The 24,205-nt window shown below is 40.3% G+C and overlaps 1 protein-coding gene and 1 non-coding gene across 2 annotated transcripts; both read left to right on the forward strand.

Annotated features, from left to right (window-relative positions):
- The first annotated feature begins 9,732 nt into the window (after window positions 1–9,732).
- On the forward strand, window positions 9,733–9,806 carry trnai-aau (transfer RNA isoleucine (anticodon AAU)). Its single transcript has one exon. It is a non-coding gene; the product is annotated as a tRNA-Ile (tRNA).
- A 10,642-nt stretch (window positions 9,807–20,448) lies between these two features.
- On the forward strand, window positions 20,449–23,807 carry LOC114460157 (vesicle-associated membrane protein 3-like). Its single transcript, XM_028442197.1, has 2 exons — window positions 20,449–20,667; window positions 23,373–23,807. Exons 1-2 carry the CDS (start codon window positions 20,449–20,451, stop codon window positions 23,679–23,681), a joined length of 528 nt encoding a protein of 175 aa, XP_028297998.1. The 3' UTR covers window positions 23,682–23,807.
- Window positions 23,808–24,205: the final 398 nt, after the last annotated feature.

Raw genomic sequence — 24,205 nt, forward strand, 5'->3', positions numbered from 1 at the left:
GGAGGAAGAGCTTTCAGTTATCAGGCCCCACTTCTCTGGAACCATCTACCAACCACGGTCGGGGGCAGACACCCTCTCTACTACCTTTAAGGTTAAGCTCAAAACATTCCTCTTTGGTAAAGCTTTTAGTTAGGAACCAGCTCATAGCTCATAGTTAAGATGCAATAGGCATAAACTGCCGGTGGGGGGGGTCTGGCATGCTCGGTTGGAGAGGGCGTTAAGAGAGAGGTCATTTAGGTTAGAGAGGAATCGGAGAGGGTCCCATTCCTCTCTCTAACACTCCCTCTATGTCTGCTTCTTCCCTTGTGTGTTTGCTCCTGTACTCCTTCTGGCTTTTGTCTTGCAGGTCCGTGGGATCCTCAGTGTGGAGTTACAGAGTCTCACCAACTCTGTTCTCCACCCTTTCCTCTGCACACACCCAACACAGCATAACGTGGAGGCTGTTCATCATAAGAATGGGATCCACACAAGGTTCCTGCTGCTTAACAGAAGGTTTCCTTGCCGCCATGATGAATTCATGTTGGGTTGTGGGATTACATATGTATGTGTATATACGTATATATGCATATGTGTGTATCCATAAAATGAAGAGTCCGTCCTTAAGACTGCTCTACTGTAAAGTGTCTGAGATACCATTGGTTATGATTTGGTGGCAATACAAATAAAAGATTGATTGATTGATTGATTGATAGCCGAGACACCCCCCCCCTCCCCCACCCACACACACAGATATCAAAGAACGCAGAACCTGTCATGCCATCCACCAATCAGGAGCCAGCAGAAGGAATGTCAGTGTGAATTTCACTGTGACATCATCACACACTCTGCTGATGACATCATCAGGAGCTGGTCACACATCAAAGGAGTCAGCAACACATGAGTATTCTTAATGAGGAAACCCTTCTGAGAGAGACACAATAACCCACAAACTCCTTGGACTCAGTGAATTTACTTTATCTCTGTCACTCTGACAACAGTTATATTTTTGATCTAATGATGGAAGTGCATCAGTTCAATGTAAAGAGTCTGGAACAAACATGCTTTGAGCTCTGAAGGATCACCTCTGTCCAGAAAATGCATTGGGCTGTGGCAGTTTACTAAAGTTTGGTATATTCCCATTTTGTTTCAACTGAAGAATGAGGCCTTTCACTTTATCTGTGAGAATTTTGAGGAGGTTTCACTCTGTGAAGAGTTTTTGCAGCTTGCGGAGCAGGAGCTGGCTGATATCCTGGGTCAGGATGACCTACTGTGACCCCAGGAGAGCACAGTTTATCAAAGTGTTTTAAGATGGATAAACCACATGCCTGAGGAACGACAGGGAGCCATTTCTACTCTGTTACCAAGGTACGACTGGGGCTGATGGACAAAGTTACATCACAGACAATGTGCTTAACAATGATGTGGTAAAAACAAACCCTGAGTCCCACCTCTTGGTCTATAATACCCTTAAAGTCATGTCTCAACCTTCGTTACTCTGCTCTGAGTCTGGGATCAACAACACCTTGTTTTGCCGTCGTTTGCCAAACGCCATCTTACTGATGTTTAGATTCTATTCTAAGACCATAGAGGCCTTTGACTACAGAACTAACAGCTGGATCCAAGTTCACACTCATCCTAGTCTGGAGGATTCCATGACTCACTTATTATTCTACAGCACTGTCTTCCTTGGTAGATGCTTCTACATTGTGGGTGGTGTTTTAAGATGGACGACCCCTTTAACAGAGTGTGGAGGTTTAACCTAGTCACACACACTTGGCAGGAGATGTCACCAATGCAGGAGTCACGAGCCTTAATGAGTGTTACTGTGCTAAAGGGATGCATCTACGCTATGGGAGGCTACAGGGATAATTATGTTATCTCACGAAGAACTGCTGAACGCTACCAGTCCAACATCAACCAGTGGACGTTCATTGCATCAATGAATGAAGAGAGGATCGGGCCAGCTGCACCACGCTGAACAACAAGGTTTACATATGTGGAGGACGGAGTAGTAAGTAATAGAGTACTGAATACTGCTGAGTATTACAACCCAGACACCAACCAGTGGACACTGATCACTCCTATGGGAACACCTCGGCATTACCTTGGGGTCGTTGCATATATGGGCCACATTTTTGCAGTTGGAGGAAGCGATGGGTCCAGATATCTGAGGTCTGCTGAGGCTTATGACCCAGTGACCAACACCTGGTACGATGTCCCTGAAATGGTCCACACATACAGTTACTTTGACATTGCAGTGATGAACAAGAAGATCTTTGTTGTCTCTTGTAGCACAGGAAACAGAATTGTTGAGTGCTATGACTACACTACAAATACTTGGTCTGTGGTATTTTCTGGCATAGACCACTGCAATGATTGGCTGAAATGCTGTGTGATTTCTGGACTTCCCAACATGGCTGAGTACTGTTCACCTCATAAACCCATCATACCCAGGACACAGGTCTAAAAAAAAGTCTAAACTAGATACTGAGACAGAGCAAATGTTATTTTCCATGATCCTAACTGGGAGTGTAACCTGCTCTGACCAGGTCTGTGTGTATCAATAAAAGTGTTTAAAGACATTAGAAGAACTAATGTGTGAATAAATGGATCAGTTCATGTCCCAGCTCAGATGGGATGGTTTTAATCAGCCTGAGTTGATGATGATCTAGAAAAATAGAAAATTTTAGTGGTGACAACATATAGCAGACATGAAGATGTAGTACATTTAATTAAAATTAATGTCGTGGTTAGCACTTATTTATTTTAAAGATCAAGATGGTCGTCCTCCCTGGGCGGGCTGCTCCTGGTGCTGCATCCGTTCCGGGTCCTTCTGGCCTGGGGTCGGGCCCCTGCTGGCTCTGGGCTCGCCGGCGGGTGCCCACTGCTGCCTGTTCGGCGCGGTTCTGGTCGTCTGCTGGGTGTGGGCTTCGGCTCCTCCGCTGGGGCCTCGGGCAGGGAGTTCTCTGGGCCCTCCCCTCGGGGGGTTAGGCGCGGGGGTGGGGTGGGGGGGTGGGGGGGTCGATGGGGTGGGGGGTCTGGGGGTTGGGGTGGGATCGGTGGCGTGGTGCGCTGGGTCCTTGGCTCCTTGGGGCTTTCTCGGGTGTGTATGGGGGGGCGATGGCTGCCTCTCGGCTTGGGATCTTGGGGCGTTCGGGGGACTGCTTGGCCGTGGGTGGTCGCCGGGGCCCTTAGGCTGCCTGCTCTTGCTGCTGGCCTGACTGCTTCTTCGGGCCCGGGGCGGCTCTTGGGTTTTGCAGTGGCGGTACTTGGAAATACATTTGTCATGGATGCACTGGCCTTGGGCTGTGGGATAACACTCATACTGGGCTCAACCTTAGACACGTTGTTCCCAAATACCTGTTTTATGGAATTTCCACTCACCTCTTCCTCTGTTCACAGCCACCACCATTATTCCTAAACCACACACTGGTCACCAAACTGGCTTGACAACACAACAATAAACACAATATACACAACCACAATTTCACATCGCATCACTTAAAACTATTCCTCACCCATTCCATATCCTATCTTGTATCCCTCTTCCCTGCTAACTTCCCACCCCCCTCCAACCCCTCACCTTGGTGTAACACTGCCCTCTCTTTTTTACATCCTCCCTTTAATAAAGTATTTCTTACCCTTCCCTAGGGAGGGCTGGTGACGGTCACAATTATGCAATGAAATAAATAAATTTATTTAATTGCAATAATAAAATATGCATTGCTGTCAAAAGATTGCACTTCTTGTAGTGTTAACCTTCGAAAGCATGTGCAGACAAGGTAAAAAAAAAAAAAAAAAGAAAAAAAAAAAAAAAAAAAAAAAAAAAAAAAAAAAAAAAAAAAAAAAAAAAAAGATCAAGACAAAACAATGCAATTCTGCGACACAACAAACCACTGAAAACAATAGAACCTATTTTACCATTTAGAATAATGCACTATAATACAATATAAAACCTACAGACCAGGTTAGGTGTTCAGCCTGGTAATAAGTTATCCATCGTCTAAGTACAGCACACACTGATTAAATACAGGAAGTTAGAGAGAGAGAGAGAAGAGGAAATCCAGCTTCAGAGGACAGTGTCTTTATGTATTCTTCTTGTTTTGTGTTTAATGAGTTATTCATGTTTGTTTGGTGTATTTTCTAGATTTTTTTTGTGCATATTTATGGTCATTTTGTGAAACTGTACAGTACATTTGTGTACTGTTGTCCTTTTGTTCATTTTTGCTATTATTTTGTGTGTTGTTCCTTCATTTTGAGCGTTTACTTTAGGGTGTGTCCAATACTAGACTGAGTATTGTGTGGCCCACGTCTGGTCCAACCCTAAAGCTAATAAATGATTGCTAATCAGGAAATGTCCAAATGAAGCTCTGTGATGATGGGCTTTTATTGTTAGACACGTTGTCCTAACCAACAGGACAGAGGAGTTCATCTGTTGACCAATATCATAGTTAATGTTGTTGTGGACTGTCCCAGAAAAGCTGCTGCTCTCTATTTGATCTAAAAACAAAGCCTTTGCTGTAAATTAGAGATAAAATATAAGAAAAAAAACACTACATTTGAGGAGAATTCTTAAAACTAGAGACATTATCTGTCAAGTTAAATTTACTAAACAAGAAATTTTGAAAAAAAATGTTAAATCTTAAAATAAGAAGATCCTGATACATATTCTAAAGGGTTAAAATAAGCAGAAATGGATGATTATTAGATTAAATTACTTAAAATCAAACTTCCTACAGCACAATAATAAGTGAAATATACTGAATATAAACTAATAATTCTTGTTAAATTTTTTTTGCTTTTTTAATTTATGTAAATGAAAGCTTCGGAACAAGAATAAAACAACTAATGTAAGTAAAAAATTACTCAGCATTTGTGAAAAATGATTAAGCTGTTTCTTGATACAAGTTGACTCATTTTGAAATAAACCTAAATCTATATTAAAACTAAAACCAAAACCTTAAAACCAGTTTTTGTTCTTAGAATAAACATCTTATCAGAATCACAACCAGGAGTATGAGTACCATCAACATTTATTAACAGTATGAACGTACACCAGAAACAGTGGTTGCTGCACACTTTTTATGTCAAATTTAAGACAATTTAAGACTTTTTTTTAAAGCAAAACAAACAGCAATGAACAAAACACATAATATGCTGCTGTATAAAGTGCTGTGATTTGTCACGTGAAGAAGGCAAAAACAAAATGATCAAACATTTGTGCAACACTACAATGTAAAGTATTCAAACATGTCTCAGTTCAAGGTCCATCTAACATGTGAGACCTAAGGACACTGAGGGAAAACTTGTGGCGTAGCTAGCCAAGTCAGGCACAAAACAACTTATTCAAAGGCATTGCAAACAAAAACAAACACAACAGACCTGACAAAATGCTGCTTGACATTCACCTATTTTTCAACCAATGATTTCCAGAAACAGGAAAACGTAAAAACCAAATACAGATAAAAACGGTGTATTTCTGATTGGTTTTAAAATCACAATAATCCAAATAACAATGGTAACATATTTTATTGTTTAGTTTGTTTGTCTTTTTTAGGTGACGGCAGTTGCAAACACTGCAGCTTCTCTGTGAACTTGTAATAGAGAATAAGAACGCTACGTCAACTGTATAAACTATGGAAGTATATCTGTACCATAATTCAATTTAAAATCCATTAACAGAAATAATTTTTCATTTTCAGAATATAGCTGCATTTTTTAACTCATAAATAAAATGAATAATAAATCATCCATTTTCATTTTCTTCTTCCCTTAAACATGACGCTCTGGTGGGAGGAGTCAATGCAGACTGGAGAAGAATTACAAACGGTGGAAAATCAGATGATTTCAGGTCAAAATAATGTGAGCAGCTGATTTTCTGAGGGTGCACAGATCCTAGATGACTAAGATAGTTTATAAATGTGATGACTGGACTACAATAGAGTTACACATAAGTAGTTTGATATTTGCAACCACTGTTTATTTGTCAAAGGTCACAGATTAATTCAATGAAACTTTATTTATACAGGGACAATTCCAACAATAGTCACCACATAACTTGAGATAACAGGCAACACATTGTGTGATCATTGGTTTCTAAGAAGGGTTTACAGATGAAAAGCTCTATTATAGCTAAGTGTGTGCTAATATGCTAACTATTGTTATATACAGTTTTTAATAGCAGACATGATATTTACAGTCATAATATATTGTGTTTCTGGATGTGCAAAGGTTACAGATGTGTTCCAGTGAGTCATTATTATTTTGATATTAATTTGAAAATATGTTCTAATTAATATTTCATCCCAAGGTTCCTTTTTCAATGCAAATATGGTAAACAATACCAAAAGTCCATATATTAATAACAATAAAACTTAATAAATCTCCCCCAAGTGACCAAACTATAACACTGCATTTTTATTTTTTCTATTCATTATTAAATAATGATGACATGTATGGTGACCATACGTCTAGTTTTAGACATGTCCTCTTTTGTTCTCACCTGGTGTCAGGGCTGTGTGGGGATATTTTACAAATTTCTGGGTTTCCCAGGGACTTTGAACGCATCTCGAGGCATGCGTTAATTTAAAAGACGTACCTCCACAAAAATGTGTTCTATCTGTCACCTGCAGTCATAGATTTTTTATGATATAGATATAGAATCAACTGCACTTTGTAAAAAAGACAAACAAACAAAATGATAGAATTTTTACCATTGTTATTTTGATTTCAAAAACAATCAGAAATACCCCATTTTTTTTTTTGTATTTGTTTTTTTTTTTTTTCCTGTTTCTGGTTTTTCTGTTTTCCTGATTCTGGTTTTAAATTAATTAAAAAATTACAGGAAAAAAGTTCCACTAAAGTAGATGTTTTACATAATAACATGCTCCATAGTTAATTATTAGTTATGTTTGCTGTGTCAGCATGTCTTTCATGTAATGTACAGGATGTGACTTTAATTCAATTTGCTGAAAATTATTTCCTAGACAAACAAATGCAGTAATTCTGCATCATGCAGTGATAGACACAGCAAACACATATACAGCTGTTATGTTACTGCACAATATCATATAAGTTAGCTGTTAGCATAATAGCTTTATATTGTAACAGCTCTGCTGTTTGTTGGATGTGTCCGTTGTAGATGTTCCTAATTCCTACAGCGTTGGCAGTCAGTGAAGGCAACTTGAGGATGCGTAGTGGAGATGTGTGTTTACAGTCTATGGTGTAGAGAGTTTGTGTCAGAAGTTAACTTTGGATTCATCTTTGTAATTTACCTTTCCATGTTTTATTTGGTGTGGTCACAGCAAACAGTGACTCAGGAATTTTCATGCAGTGAAAACTCCTGAGTCATGATGGTAAACAGCTAGGCAGGAAGTATTGGTTTCACGTTTATGGTGAAGTGCTACGAAGTGTCACAATGTGTGTGTGCACTGTGTATCTGTTGCACGGTGTATATTCTGTTTGCTTTGAAGAAGTAATCCCACTAAGTAATCCCCATTTTTAATAAAAATACTGGTAATCTGATTACATGTTTTTAAATGTACTGTAACAGATTATAGTTACATTATTTTTGTATCCAGATTACATAACGCTGTTACTAGTAATCCATTACTCCCCAAGCCTGTGTGTGTGTGTGTGTGTGTGTGTGTGTGTGTGTGTGTGTGTGTGTGTGAGAGAGAGAGAGAGAGAGAGAGAGAGAGAGAGACAGAGCATTTAGGGGCCCCATCCATGAAGTCAGCAAAATGAAGGTCCGTCGTTCTATGTGATAAACACATGTATTTATTTATCTGAATAATATTCACTGTTATGCAGGATGTTTACTATTATTTGGGCCATAGTATATCGTCATCTTAAAGATGTAAATCCTTGTTTTAATCAGAAATAAAAATGGCCAAAAATAGTGGAAAAAGTTGTGAAATGGGATTTTAAAAACCACAGAAATTGGTTAAAAGTTGCAAATTAGAATGGACAAAAACGGACAGAAAAAGTGTTTTCAAAGTGTCAATATTGGAACAATTAGTTTAAACTTTCATATAATGGGCATGACAAATGGTGTATGTGGTTAAATTGGCAAAAACAATCATGAAATACGATGAAAATGAATAAAAGTGACAATAATTGGTCAACATATGTGACATTAGATGCAAAAGTGGTGGAAAGGAGTTGTAAGTGTCTTGAAAGTGGAAAAATGTGTAATAAAATAAACTTAAAATGCATTAAAGTTCAGGATTAAAGTCACAGATGCTGCAGGGCGAGAAAACACACACACACACACAGTTTACACACAAACGCCCCAGGGATGCGTTCACACTGATTCTGTGTCACAAAGTCACATGTGTTGGAAAAAGTCACACAAACACCACTTCTACTACACATTATTTGTGTAAACATTTGTTCCTCTAAAGATGTTTATTATGAAGATGAAGCGATCATCTGTAGTTTAAAGATGTGTAGCTCTGTGGGCCTGTACTACAAAGCTGGATACGTATATCCTGGATTTATCTCTGTTAGCGGGTTTCACCTAACCAAACATTCTCTGTCAGAGAGCAGCTGCACTATGAACTGAGATATCAACTCACTCTCTTAACTCAGGTGATGTCAGCCTGGCTACGTGCACGCTCCTGTGACAGGGGTGAGAAAGGACCCCCACACTTTGTGTATAGCAGCACAACTGCTGTATGTTCCTGCTGAGGCTGTCAGCGTCACCACAGTGTATAATGAAAGTGTATAATGAATGAATGAATGATCTGATTGGTCCGTGGATACAGAAAGTGTCTGACACACACAGCCTCAATCAGCTGACTAGGCATTTTACAAAGATTATCATTCAAAAGTATTAATATTGTTCATTTTTAGTGAGTCACACATAAACCTTTTAGTTTCTGGGCAAAGATTTGTCCATAGAGACTAGAAACAAATGTAGAGACTTTATCTTGTGTTATTGGAGAGTTTTCTGATGTTTTAGAGACATAAAAGCATGTATCACTCACTGCTGTGAGGACAGTAAGAGGCTCAGAGCCACAGCTGATCCTCACACACAAGCAGCTGATCAGAGCAGACACACTCCACACTGCAGATGAAATGTGTCTGTTCTCTGTCTCCACCTTAGATAATGTTTCTCTTAGTTTTACAACCTATTTATCTCGTTTGTTATCACTCTCTCTCTGACTCAGGGCAGACTGTGCACGGACTGAAAGCAGATCAAGTGAAGTCCACCACACACACAGAGTCAGAGGAACCTCTGTGACTCTGTTCCTCATGAACATGTTTGTGCCTTTATTCTGTTGCTTCTCCACCTCAGTCTTCATTTTTCCTCTTGATTTGACAAAAGTCACCTTAGAGATTTCTGCTGGAATATAAAGCCATGAGACTTTATCTACTCTCAGATCAAGAACACACATTGACTTTTAATGAGCAGCTCAAGCAGCCAATAGTAATGCTTAAAACAGTTCATTGGATGGCCCCATTGGTAGAAAGATCTCTAATTGGCTGACATCCATTCTGTATTGATCAACTTCATTTTCAGAGCCTGGAGAAGGAGAAGAGATTCACTGTGTACTCAGAACACTTTGGATTACAATATGCTCAAAGATGATTATGGACTTTTGACCAAATAACATTTAAAAAAAAAAAAAAAAAAACATACTGCAGCTTTAAGCTAAGGGATGAGTACTGCTGAATTTTCAGCTGCCAACTTTCTGGGTGTTTAGAACCGTGATCGTTTTAACTCAACCATATTTTTGCAGCTTCATAGGCCAGTTAGCTCAGCTGGTCAGAGCGTGGTGCTAATAACGCCAAGGTCATGGGTTCAAACCCCATACTGGCCACATCTTAATCAAGGACCATAAACCTGCTTTCATGTGTTGTAAATGTTAGTGTATGAGTCAGAAAGGACAAGGTATGAATATGTATACAATAAATACAGACAAAGAATATCTAAACTGTTAATCATTCCCAAACCTGGAAGAAAATTCACAAATAGCCAAAAATCTAGAATGACTGTCAGTAAAGAAGCTTCTTTTTGACATCTTAATAAATCAGCAAGTAGGACAAATACCAATTTATTGATGAATAATCCCAGAACAATTTAGGTTAAATACTAATAATACTTACTTTGTATGTGTATGCCTTGTGTATTCAGGTGTCCAACCATCATTTTGTATCCACAGTTGTGATGGAGCTGCAGAATGTAGGTTATACTTTCATCCAAATCATTGTCTTACAATGTAGTGAATAAATCATGGACTCTGTTTATCCAAAACAATGAGAAAGGTCACAATAGACATGAAATGAAAACTGTCTGTGAAATGATCTAACCATTGTATGTAATAAAAACTCATAGACTAATAATAATGTAGCCTATTTTTAATGATCAAACATGTACATATATTAGCACACTATAGCTACAACTGTGCTTGTTTTGACAAAGTAAGTTTTACTGAACTCTAAATTAAAACTACTGCTAACCTGGACAGATGCTAGAGATAACAAGGACAAAACAATACTAGATGACTTTATACATTAGCTGATATTAAGGACAAGGGCTGATGTGCTGTTAAAACAGACCAGATTGTTTTAATGTAGCCTAATTGTTGTGAGTCTACATGACATTAGAACCTGAACATATGCCATATAATATGACCAGTCTATAGCTTCATAATATAAGTATTGAAATGGAATAGCAATGCAACGTTAGCCTAGCCTACTATTAATACACATTAACATGAGTAATATTTACACACAAATATAGTTCTACTGTTGCTACTTTCAAACAAGCGAGAGCTACAAAACAGATGTTGACAGAAGTAGGTTAAAATGACCTTATCTCATAATGTACCATCCTCACACTAATTGTTCTCTCACTCACACTGAACATCTCTGTGATGTCCAGAGCAGTGTTCTCTGAATGGAGGTGAGCCTCAATCATATGGGGGTAAAAAGTAGGAGGGGCATCTGAAGGTTGTTTCTTCAGTCTCTGAGAAGATGCAGAACTGGTGGGAAATTTCTTCCAGACCATCAAACACTGCTGGGTCAACTTCTAAATCCATATCAGAGTTTAGCTGAGCTAAGCTGTTAATAAAACTATCCAGATAAAAGTGAAGGTCGTCATTTGGTGAATTGTTTTCAACTTCATCAGCTAAAGCTCGTAAGTCATTCACTAAAACTCTGAAATCAGCCATCTTCACTTCTTCATCTAAGCCACGCTTAGAAATAAATAAAGAAATGTAGAAATAAATAAAAGTAGAAATAAAAAAGTAGAAATAAATACATGAATAAATAAATGTGGAAATAAATAAATGTATAAATCAATTTAAGGCATTTAATTATTTATGTCCCATTTATTTACCAGTTTTTATTAATTTATTCATGCATATAATTATCTATTTATGTATGTATTCATTCTTTTATTTATTTATTCCAATATTTTTTTATACACTTATTTATGCATACGTTTGGCAGGTTTGGTCCTCCATACTCCCTGAGTACCAGTCAAACAAAGTTATGTGCACTCCTGTTTATAGAAATACACAAAAAGAGGATTTAAAAGACATTCATAATTTAAAACTGCAATTATTAATAAGAATAAAATGTGTTTAAAGTGCTGATGAAGATCTACAAGCAGGAAACCCTGTAACACAGAGACAAGAGTTACAGTAGAAAACAGAATAAACAAAGACTCAGAACACAAGGACTAAACACAAACTAAACAGAAGCTGACACCTCCATCCTGTTTAAAATACTGATGATTCAGCAGAATGGCTTTGAGCCTGCTGGACACAAACAGCTTGGGTCAGTCCTTTTTTTACTGGTTACATGATGAATTATCAATGAAGAGAGACTGTTTCACTTTAATCTAATCCTCTATCATTAACCTTCTAAATGAATCCTTTAGAAATCATTTTTTAACGTTCTGACCAACAGTGTGCATTAGTTTGAGCTCTACTTCTCCCACTGATCAGTTGATGTCTCCACTACTGACCTGAGGGCCATTGTTGGGGTGTTGGGAAGCATCAGTAGACAGTCCCATGTCTGACGCTCACTGTTGTCATACAACACAAACTCTCTGATCTTGACTTTTACTCCACTGTTGAAGTCAGCAGACAGCTTCATGAATCTGACTGTGTGATTGTCCTCCATCCTCACCTGGTAACACAGAGAAACTATTAGGTCAGCACACTGTTTTAACTAGATATACAAAAACTCACCCATTCACAACATTGACAATCAGAAATTAAATGAAAACTAAAATAAATCAGAAGTCACCCAATTAACACACTTCTAGCAGGTTTAAAATACATAAACTTAAAGCTGCAGTATGTACTTTTTTGTTACTTAATTTGGTCATAGATTGACCTCTGCTCTCTCTCATGGCTCTGTATCTGAGCTTTAGAAAAACAAGGGGCGAGACGCTACTTTCCAGAAATCTTTTTACTAAAGTAGATGCGTGTTCACGTCCTTCCTGTAGTAAAAGTGCAATGGTGGACTTTCTAGCAGGAAAAGTGGCCATTACAGCGTTAGCACAACAGTTACAAGAAAGCAAAAGGAAAAAGGAAGACCGACGTAGTGAAGCAACACTTAAAAGCACGTGTCAAACTCCAGTCCTGGGGGCCAAATCCGGCCCTTTAGAGCATCCATTTCGGCCCGCAGGAGCAAGTTAGCACGTCTGCCCCACAGCAAGAAGGTGCTGGGTTCAAGCCCTAGGGTGGACTTGGGTCCTTTCTGTGTGGAGTTTGCATGTTCTCCCCGTGCTGCGTGGGTTTCCTCTGGGTACTCCGGTTTCCTCCCACAATCCAAAAACATGACTGTAAGGTTGATTGGAGTCTCTAAATTGCCCATAGGAGTGAATGAGAGTGAGTGAATGGTTGTCTGTGTCTGTGTTGCCCTGTGATGGACTGGCGCCCTGTCCAGGGTGTACCCCCGCCAAGCGCCCTATGAGAACCGGATATTGGCACCGGCAGACCCCCGCGACCCTGTTAAACGGAAATAAGCGGGTATGAAAATGGATGGATGGATGTTGAATTAGGTTTTAGCTAGTAATTAGCTTTTTAAAACCCTGAATTATTTACTTTTTACTATTATTATTAATATTTCTATTATTATTTATGGTCATTCACATTTGAATATATTTCCACACCTCGAGGCTAAAGTTTAATTTAAAACTGTTTGAAACCTTGTAATAATGGAACAATGTGAATAAAGTTTTTTTTCTTTAAAAAAACGTGTTGTGCCTTCACTTAAACTATATTAATAAAGTAAGAAAAAAACTATTAAACATGCACTGAACAATATATATTTTAATCTGTTTAAACAAACATTTTAAAAGATATTTCACTTATTTCTGTAAAAAATAATGTTTTATTTCTGTTAAAAAATCATTCCTTCATGCAGAGTTCAGCATGTGTTTCATCGTCACATTATCTTCAGGAAATTATTATTTTTGTTTTTTTTCTAGTTTAGTGTAATCTCTGTAGTTGTGTGTTAGTAATAAATATTAAAACAAAAAGGTTATATTTTGGGGGGTCAATATTTTTAGCACGGCATATTATATATATACTGTATATATAAATATATATATATATATATATATATATATATATATATATATATATATATATATATATATATATATTGTTTTCTGAGTGAATCCATCTGTTGTGTAACGTTACAAAAACTATTCCACTATGACAACAAAAGGAAAGCATGGTGATCAAAGTCATTTATTTGTTAATGTGAGAGTTCTAAGATCTTTGTTACATCAACAATAAAGTGGTTCAGAAACCGAAACATTTCAGAACAATTGTCTTTTTTACATCATCCACTTTAATTAAAACTAAAAATCATCTCCCTCACTTTTTACAGAGGAATTGATTGTTGATAATGTATTGATCCAGTTAGATTGATTGAATGGTGATCAGCCAATCACAGCCATTTGACTAAGGTAAACAAAGAGTTGATGAGTAAAGTGATGGAAAATGAATAACAAGTGGTAAAAAATGGTCCAAAAGTGGCAAAAATGTGCCAAGAAAATTGTGAAAAGTGACTAAAATGGACCAAAAACAGTCATAAGTGGCAAAAAATGACAAAAAAGAGGAAACAGGTATGTGGAACAAAAAGAGGCAAAATGTAGGAAAAAAGGAAACAAGTGTTATTTATTGGGCCAAAGGTTGATGACGTATTTGGATGAAAAGTGGTTAACAATGGTTAAAGAATAGACAAAAATGGAATAAAAGTGTCAAAAAGCGATATTTTTTGGCAAAAGGAGCTAAAATCTGAAAATACAAGAAAAAGTGTTCATTTTTTTTTTGGAAAAGGGACAAAAATGGGACAAAGAAAATTGTAAAGCAGCCAAAGAAAAGGATAAAAAAAAAAAAGGGTTTAAAAAGTTTCCCTTTTTAAGGTTTTCTGGGGAAATAATAATTAAAATGAAGACATAAAGAGCCACATGTTGAGAATCAGTGACTTAATAACAGCTTTATCATGGTTTTAGTAAATTAATTTAATAAACTTTATAAATGGCTGCTCCACCCCTGGTCTTCATCATGAGAGGAGAGACTGACAGACCAGCTACGACAGTAGAAACACCTTTAAAACACGTCCCAGGAGAACAAGGACTACAGAGAAGAGCTAAGAATCATGGGACATGTAGGATTTTAATGAAAACTACTACATGGTGGTGTTCTTCAGTCTGTAAGCTCTGAGGAGAACAGACTGTCTGCTCTCCTCAGAGCTTATATACATGGACAGTTATTACATACACACAGGCAGCATCAGGGGCAGCTAAAGGGCTGCAGGGGTCCTCAGGTAAAGACTGGAGCATCCGTCCAGATTGCCTGTATTAAATAGATGGTGAGGCTGATGTATGTCTTTCTGGATTATTCAGATTAAAAAATGAGTTTAAACAACTCGTGAACATCTGGAAGTCCCTTTGTGTCCAAGTGTGCAACAATTATTACGATAGTATTGATTAAAAAATGAAAAAAACAACAGAAAATCCCCTTACATTACTGAAAACGGAACGTAGGGGGCGCCATCACTACAACATTGGGGTCCCCTACGCTCAACAGCACTGGAGAAAACCCTGGGAGCAGCTGCAGGATAATCCACAACACCAGTGAACAGGTGAGTTAATAAAATCTCTTAATAAGGAAGTGAAGTTTAATTATTAATAACAGTAAACAGTTGAAGCAGCTTTCATTCACTGTTTATCACTGTTGAACATATCAATAGTACCATCTGATGGATATCCACAATCTAGAAGTGATGCTGATTGGCCCCAAACACAGTCAATACAGGGTCACAATGAGTCTGTGTATCTGGTTTAGTTAGTGTTCAATGACGTGTGAAAGTCAAAGTGAGTCAGGTCACACAGAGAGGAGAGGGTGAACAATTAACCACCTGCACCTGTGCTGCCTTCACTCAACCTGGGATTTTCTGGCTCCTGCTAATGGTTGAATATATTCTACTGTAAAGAGGAGACTTTGATAAAGAAGTGTTTTAGATCAAACTAGTTCAGCTCTTTCTGATCAATCTAAGCACTCTTCTAACCTGGATATCAGGGATCATATGTTAGGGTTTCCTATAGAGTCTATATTTTCCCACACTCTCCTGGGGAAAGTGAATGCACCTCATAATGAAATGCAGAGCAGCTGATGGAGAAGCTGTGAGATGTTACAGAAGCTGAGCTAACATGCTAATGAACCCTTGTTCACTCCTTTAACTTTACATACACTTGTACACTTCATGTACACAAACGCTCCATCTCATTAAAGTGCAATAAAAATGTATTGCATGAACATATATCGCCAAAACTCAATATATGTTGAATCACGATACACTGGCCATCTCTATGTCATTAACAATAAAATAAGGAGGCTCTTTTACTTTACAGCCAGGCCTGCATGGGGTTGACACCCCTCTGTGTAGAATTTGCATGTTCTCATCATGCCTGTGCGGTATTTCTCTATTAGTACTCTGGCTTCTTCACACAGCCCAAAAACATGTACTGTATGTTAGAATAGCTGTGGTTTTCATAATACATTGTGTTTGTCATTATTCTCTATCCCTTTACAATTAAGATTTCTATTTTACAAATACCTCATTTCAAAAATGTCTTAACTTATCTCTCCATAAAATACGTTGCTGCTTTGTTCCCTCTTATGTGTTAAAAGAGAATGGAAGGGTCTCTCATTGAGGTTTATTTATTTATTTCATTCAAGAGATTAAAATACATTTCTTTCTTGTCCACATTGAAAAACAAATACATTTTTATGAAAAGATTATTGCATCAAAGATATAACGCATAAATATTGAGAAAGCAACAGTTCTATCAGTAATATCATAAGTAAGCACCATCCACAGATAGAAACCATGTGACCACTAAGTGTTTGTTTGGGTCCAGCCAAATGTCCTCAGACATTGAATGTTTATCTCTGTAGACAACACAGTCAGTCCTTTCTTTTTGCCTCAGTGGTCGTTCACACTAGAATTAAAGAGCTTTTCACAAAAACACATTGTATGATTTAACAAAAAAAGAATGCATTTTATTGCATACATTAAGTATTTGATCACCAGCAAGAATTCTGGCTCTCAAAGACCTGTTAGTTTTTCTTTAAGAAGCCCTACTATTCCCCATTCATTACCCATATTAACTGTACCAGTTTGAACTGGTACCTGTATAAAAGACACCTGTCCACACACTCAATGACTCCAACACGGGCAAGACCAAAGAGCTGCTGGGACCACAATAACAAATGTTAGTATTAGTAACATGTCATCATGGATTCAAATCCTGCAGTGCCTGAAAGCTCCCCCAGCTTAAAGTCCGTGTAAAGCACAAATACATTTGTGTTATGAGTTTGTCACACCGTTAAGTATATCAAATTAAGTCTCAAAATCATGTTAAAACAAGCACTTCCCTCTGCTCTCTAACGCTGGGGGCGTGTCAGTTAGAGGCGCTGGAACCACGCCCACGAGTGAGAAGGAAGGCACCGCCTCCATGTATTAACCCTAACCCTATGGGAGAGAGCAGTGTGAAAGACCGAAACACTTAGGAAAACTCCAGAAATGCTCGGATCGGGCCACACGTAATAAATATTAGCAGAAAGGTCTGAATATGTGCATCCCTCATGGGTAGAGTCCGCTAGAGGCCAAAAACAAAATCGCAGTGTATAAAAAGTGCTTATTTCATGGAAAATGTGACACCAGCGGACGCGTTTTATTTCTGAGTCTGAATATGTGGCTTGTTTTCGGCTATGGGCACAAAGTTTGACAGTGTCAGCATTTTGTGCATTTCATAGCCCAAATGACTAAACGGTGCTATTTCATGGTATGGCTGTACAGTCTCGCACGCCCCCTCCCAAAAGCACACGGCTGCTCTACCTCTGTTCCCATAGCGTGTTTTTATGTGTTTTTGCGCATACGCACTCAGTTCCCAAGATGACAACCATTTACGTAAAAAGGCAGCTCTCTACGCTGCCTTTGGACGTAACCGAGCTATGCTAAATGCTATATGTAAGTTCACAGTACATTAGTGAATTAATTTCATGTGGCCGCTGCTGCTACGTTCTCTAGCTAGTGGGAGGGATAACACTACAGGCAGGATGACAGCGCTAGGCGATAGAGAAACTTTGTTTTGAGGAAAAAACGACAGCTTTTAAAAGATGAGAGACCAACACCTGAGTTACCAGAGCTTCAGCAAAGGTAAGGTCAGAACATTGTTGGTATTTTTCACAGTGAAAGGAAGGATTGACTTTGTGAATGCTCCTCACTGAGGCTTTTCTGAGTTGTTGTCATTTTCTCTGTGTTTCCAACACAAACAACGATGCGCTGTCGTGTCATGAGATATATCTTGTTGGGAGAGTATGGAGGCTATATTAAATAATTGCTCATGTTTTGTTAGATGGCTAAATGCTTGTTCATGTGGATTTTGTTGGGTTTTTTCTTTCTTATTATGAATTTTATATTTTGATAAGCGCATTGAGATGACTGTTGTAAATTGCTTTATACAAATAAAGTTGAATTGAATTGAATTAACACTTGCCAGCAGAAACATATGGAATTATTATTGGTGGTCTCGATTTGCAACGCCCTGCCTACCCAAACCTAGTGCTCACGGCACGTCACTGGTTTCAGTGACGTGCCGTGAGCACTAGGTTTTGTGCATATATATATATATATATATATATATATATATATATATATATATATATATATATGCACAATATATATGCTGATATATATTTATATATATATCAGCATTTACATCCCTATTAATGTCTTTTTTTTTTGTAATTATTACATTTCTTCACTTGAGAGATTTTAATGCCTGTTTTGACATCCACCAATGACCGACACAGTTCATGCTTTAACATATGAATCCATCCCATGCTGTTTGCCTGCCAGCTTTACTCACAGTGGGATCAAACCATGATTCACAATCCCAAACCAACAGCTGTATGTTTGGGAAGCTTTTATTTTGAAACAGGAAATGTACCTATATCCGGGAGCCAGCTCTGCACATACTACTATTTAAATGACTTCTAACTGGTTATACATTTTTTTCCTGTTATACTGCATTATCATTGCTATTGCGAGGCTAATGCTAGGTTATTGCTACGTTAATGCCTTTGCTAGGTAATGCTAATGTTACATCTATCTATGAAAGCAACGAATCCTGCGGTTTAGGGGAAGACAGAGCTGAGACTTTCAACATGGCTGCTGCTTGGTTACTGCAACGTTGGATTTGTGTGGACTGCAATGATATCATTAATAAATGCAACTTCGCAACAGCTCAATGTTAAGAAATGTGTTAATGATGTCCTAGGTTGTCATGAATAAAACAAAGTTCCTTTGCTCTTGATGATGTCATAGCTTCTCTCAGAGTCCCAAGTCCAGATAAAGGAGGAGGGTTGGACATAACTTTTGATATTCTAATACTCAACAATACAAGACAGAATTGATTTATGTAATGTGGGTCTAAAGCATCAAAGTCATGAAATCATTAGATAACAAAGAGTAAGGTCTTTTACCGGCGTTCTGTGAAGTTTTTTGTCATAACACGTGTTATGAATTGGATCGATTGATTAGTGAAGTTATTTTGAGACGTAATGGCTTCTTTCAATGGCAAAATAAAAAAACAAGAATCAAGAGAAGAAACTTAATTTGTAGTTCTTTCTCTCTCTCTCTCTCTCTCTCTCTCTCAGCAAACTGCAGATGTATGCTAGCCTATATTACAGTGCTAAATATATACATACTATGGGCACTGCACGTTAACTCACTCAGTACCATTGATGAGATCATTTGTCATTTCAAATCCAAACGCTCAGTGCCATTGGCGAAAAAACTCGTCAATTGCATTTTTTCATGGAGGTTGCTCGGATACACTGTGACGGAGTTCTACTGTGAATATCAGGCTTCTCTGTTGATGTAGTGACAACTGGTGTCCTAAAGGTGGCAGCAGCGCACCTTTAGATGACAGATTAGCCACTGATGCTACCATTAGCTAAGAAGAGAGAAGCAGGGATGAGGGAGATTACGGCGCTATGTAGGGATAAGAAGTATCCAGCAGCTCACAGCAAAAAATGGAAAATGGCTGGCACTGAATGAGTTAATGATAGGTTCTTGCTAATGCTTAACTATTATTAGCTAATGTTAATGCTAGGTAAATGCTATTGATAGGTTAATGCTATTGTTAGGCTTACGCTAATACAAGGTTTTTGCTAATGCTAGGCTTACCCCCAATTTCCACTGATTGCGACTCTGCTGCATTATGTCTCCGCTGTGTCACCGGAGCTGATTGACTTCCACTCCAGTCTATGCGTTAACTTCCACCGGGTCCACTGCGATGCGTCTGCTCTTTCCCAGCTGCGGTAGTCCGATGTCCTCCGCCAGATATACGCAGGACTTCTATTTCTGGTGGACACCGGAGCATGACGCGTCAATCAGCACAGAGCAAATTAAGCTAAACAGGAAGTTAAGCACATACTCCGCAATAAAACATCCGGTTACTTTTCCAAATAAAATACTTCAGATTATATTTCAAGTAACTACATCACCAAAACGTCATCATGTGTAAAAACAAAATCACATTCACTATATTGTTTCCTCTCATACTGTAACTACACTGTAAACTGAAGCAACTTTGATTTAGTTCATGTTTTACTTGTGCAGTTTTATCTCTTGTCTGTTGGCTGTTGATAAAAAATGTGGCTATGAAAAATCCAGAGAGTCCAACCTTCGTGTTCTCCTTCCTTAGGAACACTGACCTGTTTATCTGTTTATTGTTGCGTTCATAACACATACCTTTAACTACATTCTCGTGCGATTATATAAATATCGAGAACTCCTCTTTTTCGTGATGTCACAGTCGTCCAACCGGAGAGCACCGTGTTGTCCTGTGGGCGGTGGGGCCTGGGTTGCTTTCCTTTCCCCTTCTGAGGCTGCGTGGCCCTGCTGGATGGTTGCCGGTTCATGGGCTGGGGAAGGTTCTCCCTTGGGGGCCTTGCCTTCGGGGGTTTCTGGTGCCAAGTGGGTGCCCTCGGGGGTCTGGCTGGCTCGGCTTGCCAGCTAGGCCGGTCTTGGTGGGTGTGCGGATATGGCCCTGCTGGGCTTGGGTTTGTGGGCCTGTGCCGCCTCTGGGCTGTACGCACCACATACCAGAATGATGGTCTGACTGGGACCCCTGGGGGGGTGAGCCTTAGTTGTTTGACAATGTGGTGGCAAAATTGATTAATTATGTATACTCATATATTTGCTTTTTGATCTCATTCAACTTAATACCCCAATTTGTAACTTTCCACTCCTGTCTGATGTCTTTTCCTCTTCCTACAAAGTCAGTGGACCCATACTCCCATGATACAGTTTCTCTAAAGGAATGTCAGTTGGCCTCAGTTTCATCTCCAAGGCCAGAGCACGTCCAAACCCACCCCGACATCGGAGGTGTCACCTCCGGCAGACTGACCTTCCCCCCCTGGTCTCTTCTTTGTTGTCTGTGGAAGGGGGGAGGCGGGACAGTGGAGTATAAATGTGTGTGAAAGGAACTTTTGGGCCCTTCTTCGTGTCTCTCCTCTGGCCAGAGGAGACCACTTCTTTGTCTATCCCGCTTTGTACCTTTTTATTTAGTTTAGATTAAATCCTTTTTTATTACTTCATCATCTCTCCTGTCTCGTCTTCATCATTTATCACCACAGAGTGTGTTTTCAAGTCAAAGACGAGGTGACCGTAAATTTCACCGTAACAATTGGCGTCACTGTAACAGGATCCATCTTCTGCTCTGAGGGGCTTCTACCGCGGACCGGTACCCGGAAAGCAGACGCGCTTAAAACCCTAAAGCCAGCTTTTAATGGTATGGGACTCCGAGTCTGCCCCGCGGTGGTCTGCCTCTCGACAGAGACTGGATCACGAACCATCGGTTGATCCTCAAACACCAATTCGGACTACTAAGGTAAAGCTGCCTTTATATATATGTATATATTCGCTCTGTGTTGATAGACAGGTAACCAGTCGAGTATTGTATTGATTTTCATCATTCTGGAGGTTCTCTCCCCCTTCAGCTGTTCTGTGCTTTGACGCAGTGAAAAGACTGTAATGAGAAAGACTCAAATGGTTGAAGTTCTTTGCTTTTTAATGCTATAAGTTCCCTATATTTTTCTTCGGGCTCCGGTTATTTTTGTTCAGGCATCTATCATTTATTTACTTTGATTTTGTTCAGGCACCCCACGGACAGCCTGTGAGGTCCTGACCATAGAATAGACAGGCAACCAAAGTTTCTGAAACACCCCGGTGCCGTATACCGAGTTCACCTCTGTACTGAGACCAAAATGGATTAAAACCCCAAACCTAACCGCAGAGCCCGAAAAGACGACGTGGGCCCGCCCTCCCGTAGGCCCACCACCCGCAGGAGGGATCATATGAGGCTGGTGCAATGTGGATCGGGCAGTCGTCCAGGGCGGGGGCCTTGGCAATCTGATCCCCGGCTACAGAAGCTAGCGTTAGGGATGTGGAATGTCACCTCTCTGGCGGGGAAGGAGCCTGAGCTTGTGTGCGAGGTGGAGAAGTTCGGACTAGATATAGTCGGTCTCACCTCGACACATAACAAGGGCTCTGGAACCAGCCTTCTCGACAGGGGTTGGACTCTCTTCTACTCTGGAGTCGCCAATGGTGAGAGGCACCGGGCCGGGGTGGCTATACTTTTTGCCCCCCGACTTAGTGCCTGTACGTTGGAGTTTACCCCGGTAGACGAGAGGGTAACCTCCCTCCGCCTTCGGGTGGGGGGACGGATCGTGACTGTTGTTTGTGCCTATGGGCCAAACAGCAGCTCGGAGTATCCACCCTTCTTGGATTCCTTAGAGGGAGTACTGGAGAGTGCTCCTTCTGGGGATTCCCTCATTCTGCTGGGGGACTTCAACGCTCACGTTGGCAGCGACAGTGAGACCTGGAGGGGCGTGATTGGGAGGAACGGCCCCCCTGATCGGAACCCGAGCGGTGTTTTGTTGTTGGACTTCTGTGCTCGTCACAGATTGTCCATAACAAACACCATGTTCAAGCATAAGGGTGTCCATATGTGCACTTGGCAATAGGACACCCTAGGCCGCAGTTCGATGATCGACTTCGTAGTCGTGTCATCGGACTTGCGGCCGCATGTCTTGGACACTCGGGTAAAGAGAGGGGCGGAGCTGTCAACTGATCACCACCTGGTGGGGAGTTGGCTCCGATGGCGGGGGAGGATGCCAGTTAGACCTGGCAGACCCAAACGTATAGTGAGGGTCTCCTGGGAACGCCTGGCACAGTCTCCCGTCAGAAGGCGCTTCAACTCCCACCTCCGGGAAAACTTCAACCATGTCTCGGAGGAGGCGGGGGACATTGAGTCCGAGTGGGCCATGTTCCGTGCCTCTGTTGATGAGGCGGCTGATCGGTGTTGTGGTCGCAAGGTAGTCGGTGCCTGTCGTGGCGGCAATACCCGAACCCGTTGGTGGACACCGGGGGTGAGGGATGCCGTCAAGCTGAAGAAGGAGTCCTACCGGGCCTTTTTGGCCTGTGGGACTCCGGAGGCAGCAGACAGGTACCGACGGGCCAAGCGAAGTGCAGCCACGGCGGTCGCCGAGGCAAAAGCCTGGACATGGGAGGAGTTTGGTGAGGCCATGGAGAACGACTTCCGGACGGCTTCAAAGAGAATCTGGACCACTATCCGGCGTCTCAGGAGGGGGAAGCAGTGCACCGTCAACACTATGTATGGTGCGGATGGTGCGCTGCTGACTTCGACTCGAGACGTTGTGGATCGGTTCGAAGACCTCCTCAATCCCACCGACACGCCTTCCAATCAGGAAGCAGGGCCCAGGGACCCGAGAGTGGGCTCTCCTATCTCTGGGGCTGAGGTTGCCGAGGTGGTTAAAAAGCTCCTCCTCCTTGGTCCAGAAGGCCAGGGTGCAGCGCCCTCCAACAAGCGCTTGCAGCAGACACAGGCCCAGGTGGATGAGGTGGTGGATATTATACGTGTTAATGTGGACAAAGCGCTTGACCGGGACCAGAAGCTGTCTGAACTGGATGACCGGGCTGACGCACTGCAGGCTGGAGCCTCCCAGTTTGAGACCAGTGCAGCCAAACTGAAAAGAAAGTACTGGTGGAAGAATTGCAAGATGTGGGCAATCCTGATCGCTGTCGTAGCCATCATTGTTCTCATCATTATAATTTGGGCTTGCTCATAAAGGAACAACGATGAGAGGAGTTAAAGAAAAACAGTGAAGAATAAAAGTGGAGATAAAAACCTAATCCTTGTGTCAAAGGAAGAACCTACTGGTTATTAAGCCCCTCCCCTCTTTGTCTTAATTCCTTGTCCTGGATTGACATGCTTGCCCGCATGTGTGTTTGCATACTTTTATGTGCTTGAGTAAACATGTTATTTTACCCTAAATGTGTAATACACAAACTGTCAGATAGATACACATGTACTGTTTTGGGGAGCACATGTACCAAAGAAGAATATTCATACAAATTAGAAGATAAATGTACCATAAAGCCCAGTAAAAGTAAATATGAATTGTGCCAAAACACACACACACACACCAGTCTGAAGACAAGTGGTGAACAGATTTTGTGTTAACATGTTCTAACCCTAACATGTTCTAACCCTAACCCTAACATGTTCTAACCCTAGCCCTAACATGTTCTAACCCCTAACCCTAACATGTTCTAACCCTAACCCTAACATGTTCTAACCCTAACATGTTCT

The sequence above is a fragment of the Gouania willdenowi genome, unplaced genomic scaffold (assembly GCF_900634775.1).
Source record: "Gouania willdenowi unplaced genomic scaffold, fGouWil2.1 scaffold_412_arrow_ctg1, whole genome shotgun sequence".
NCBI classification, from domain to species: Eukaryota; Metazoa; Chordata; class Actinopteri; order Blenniiformes; family Gobiesocidae; genus Gouania; species Gouania willdenowi.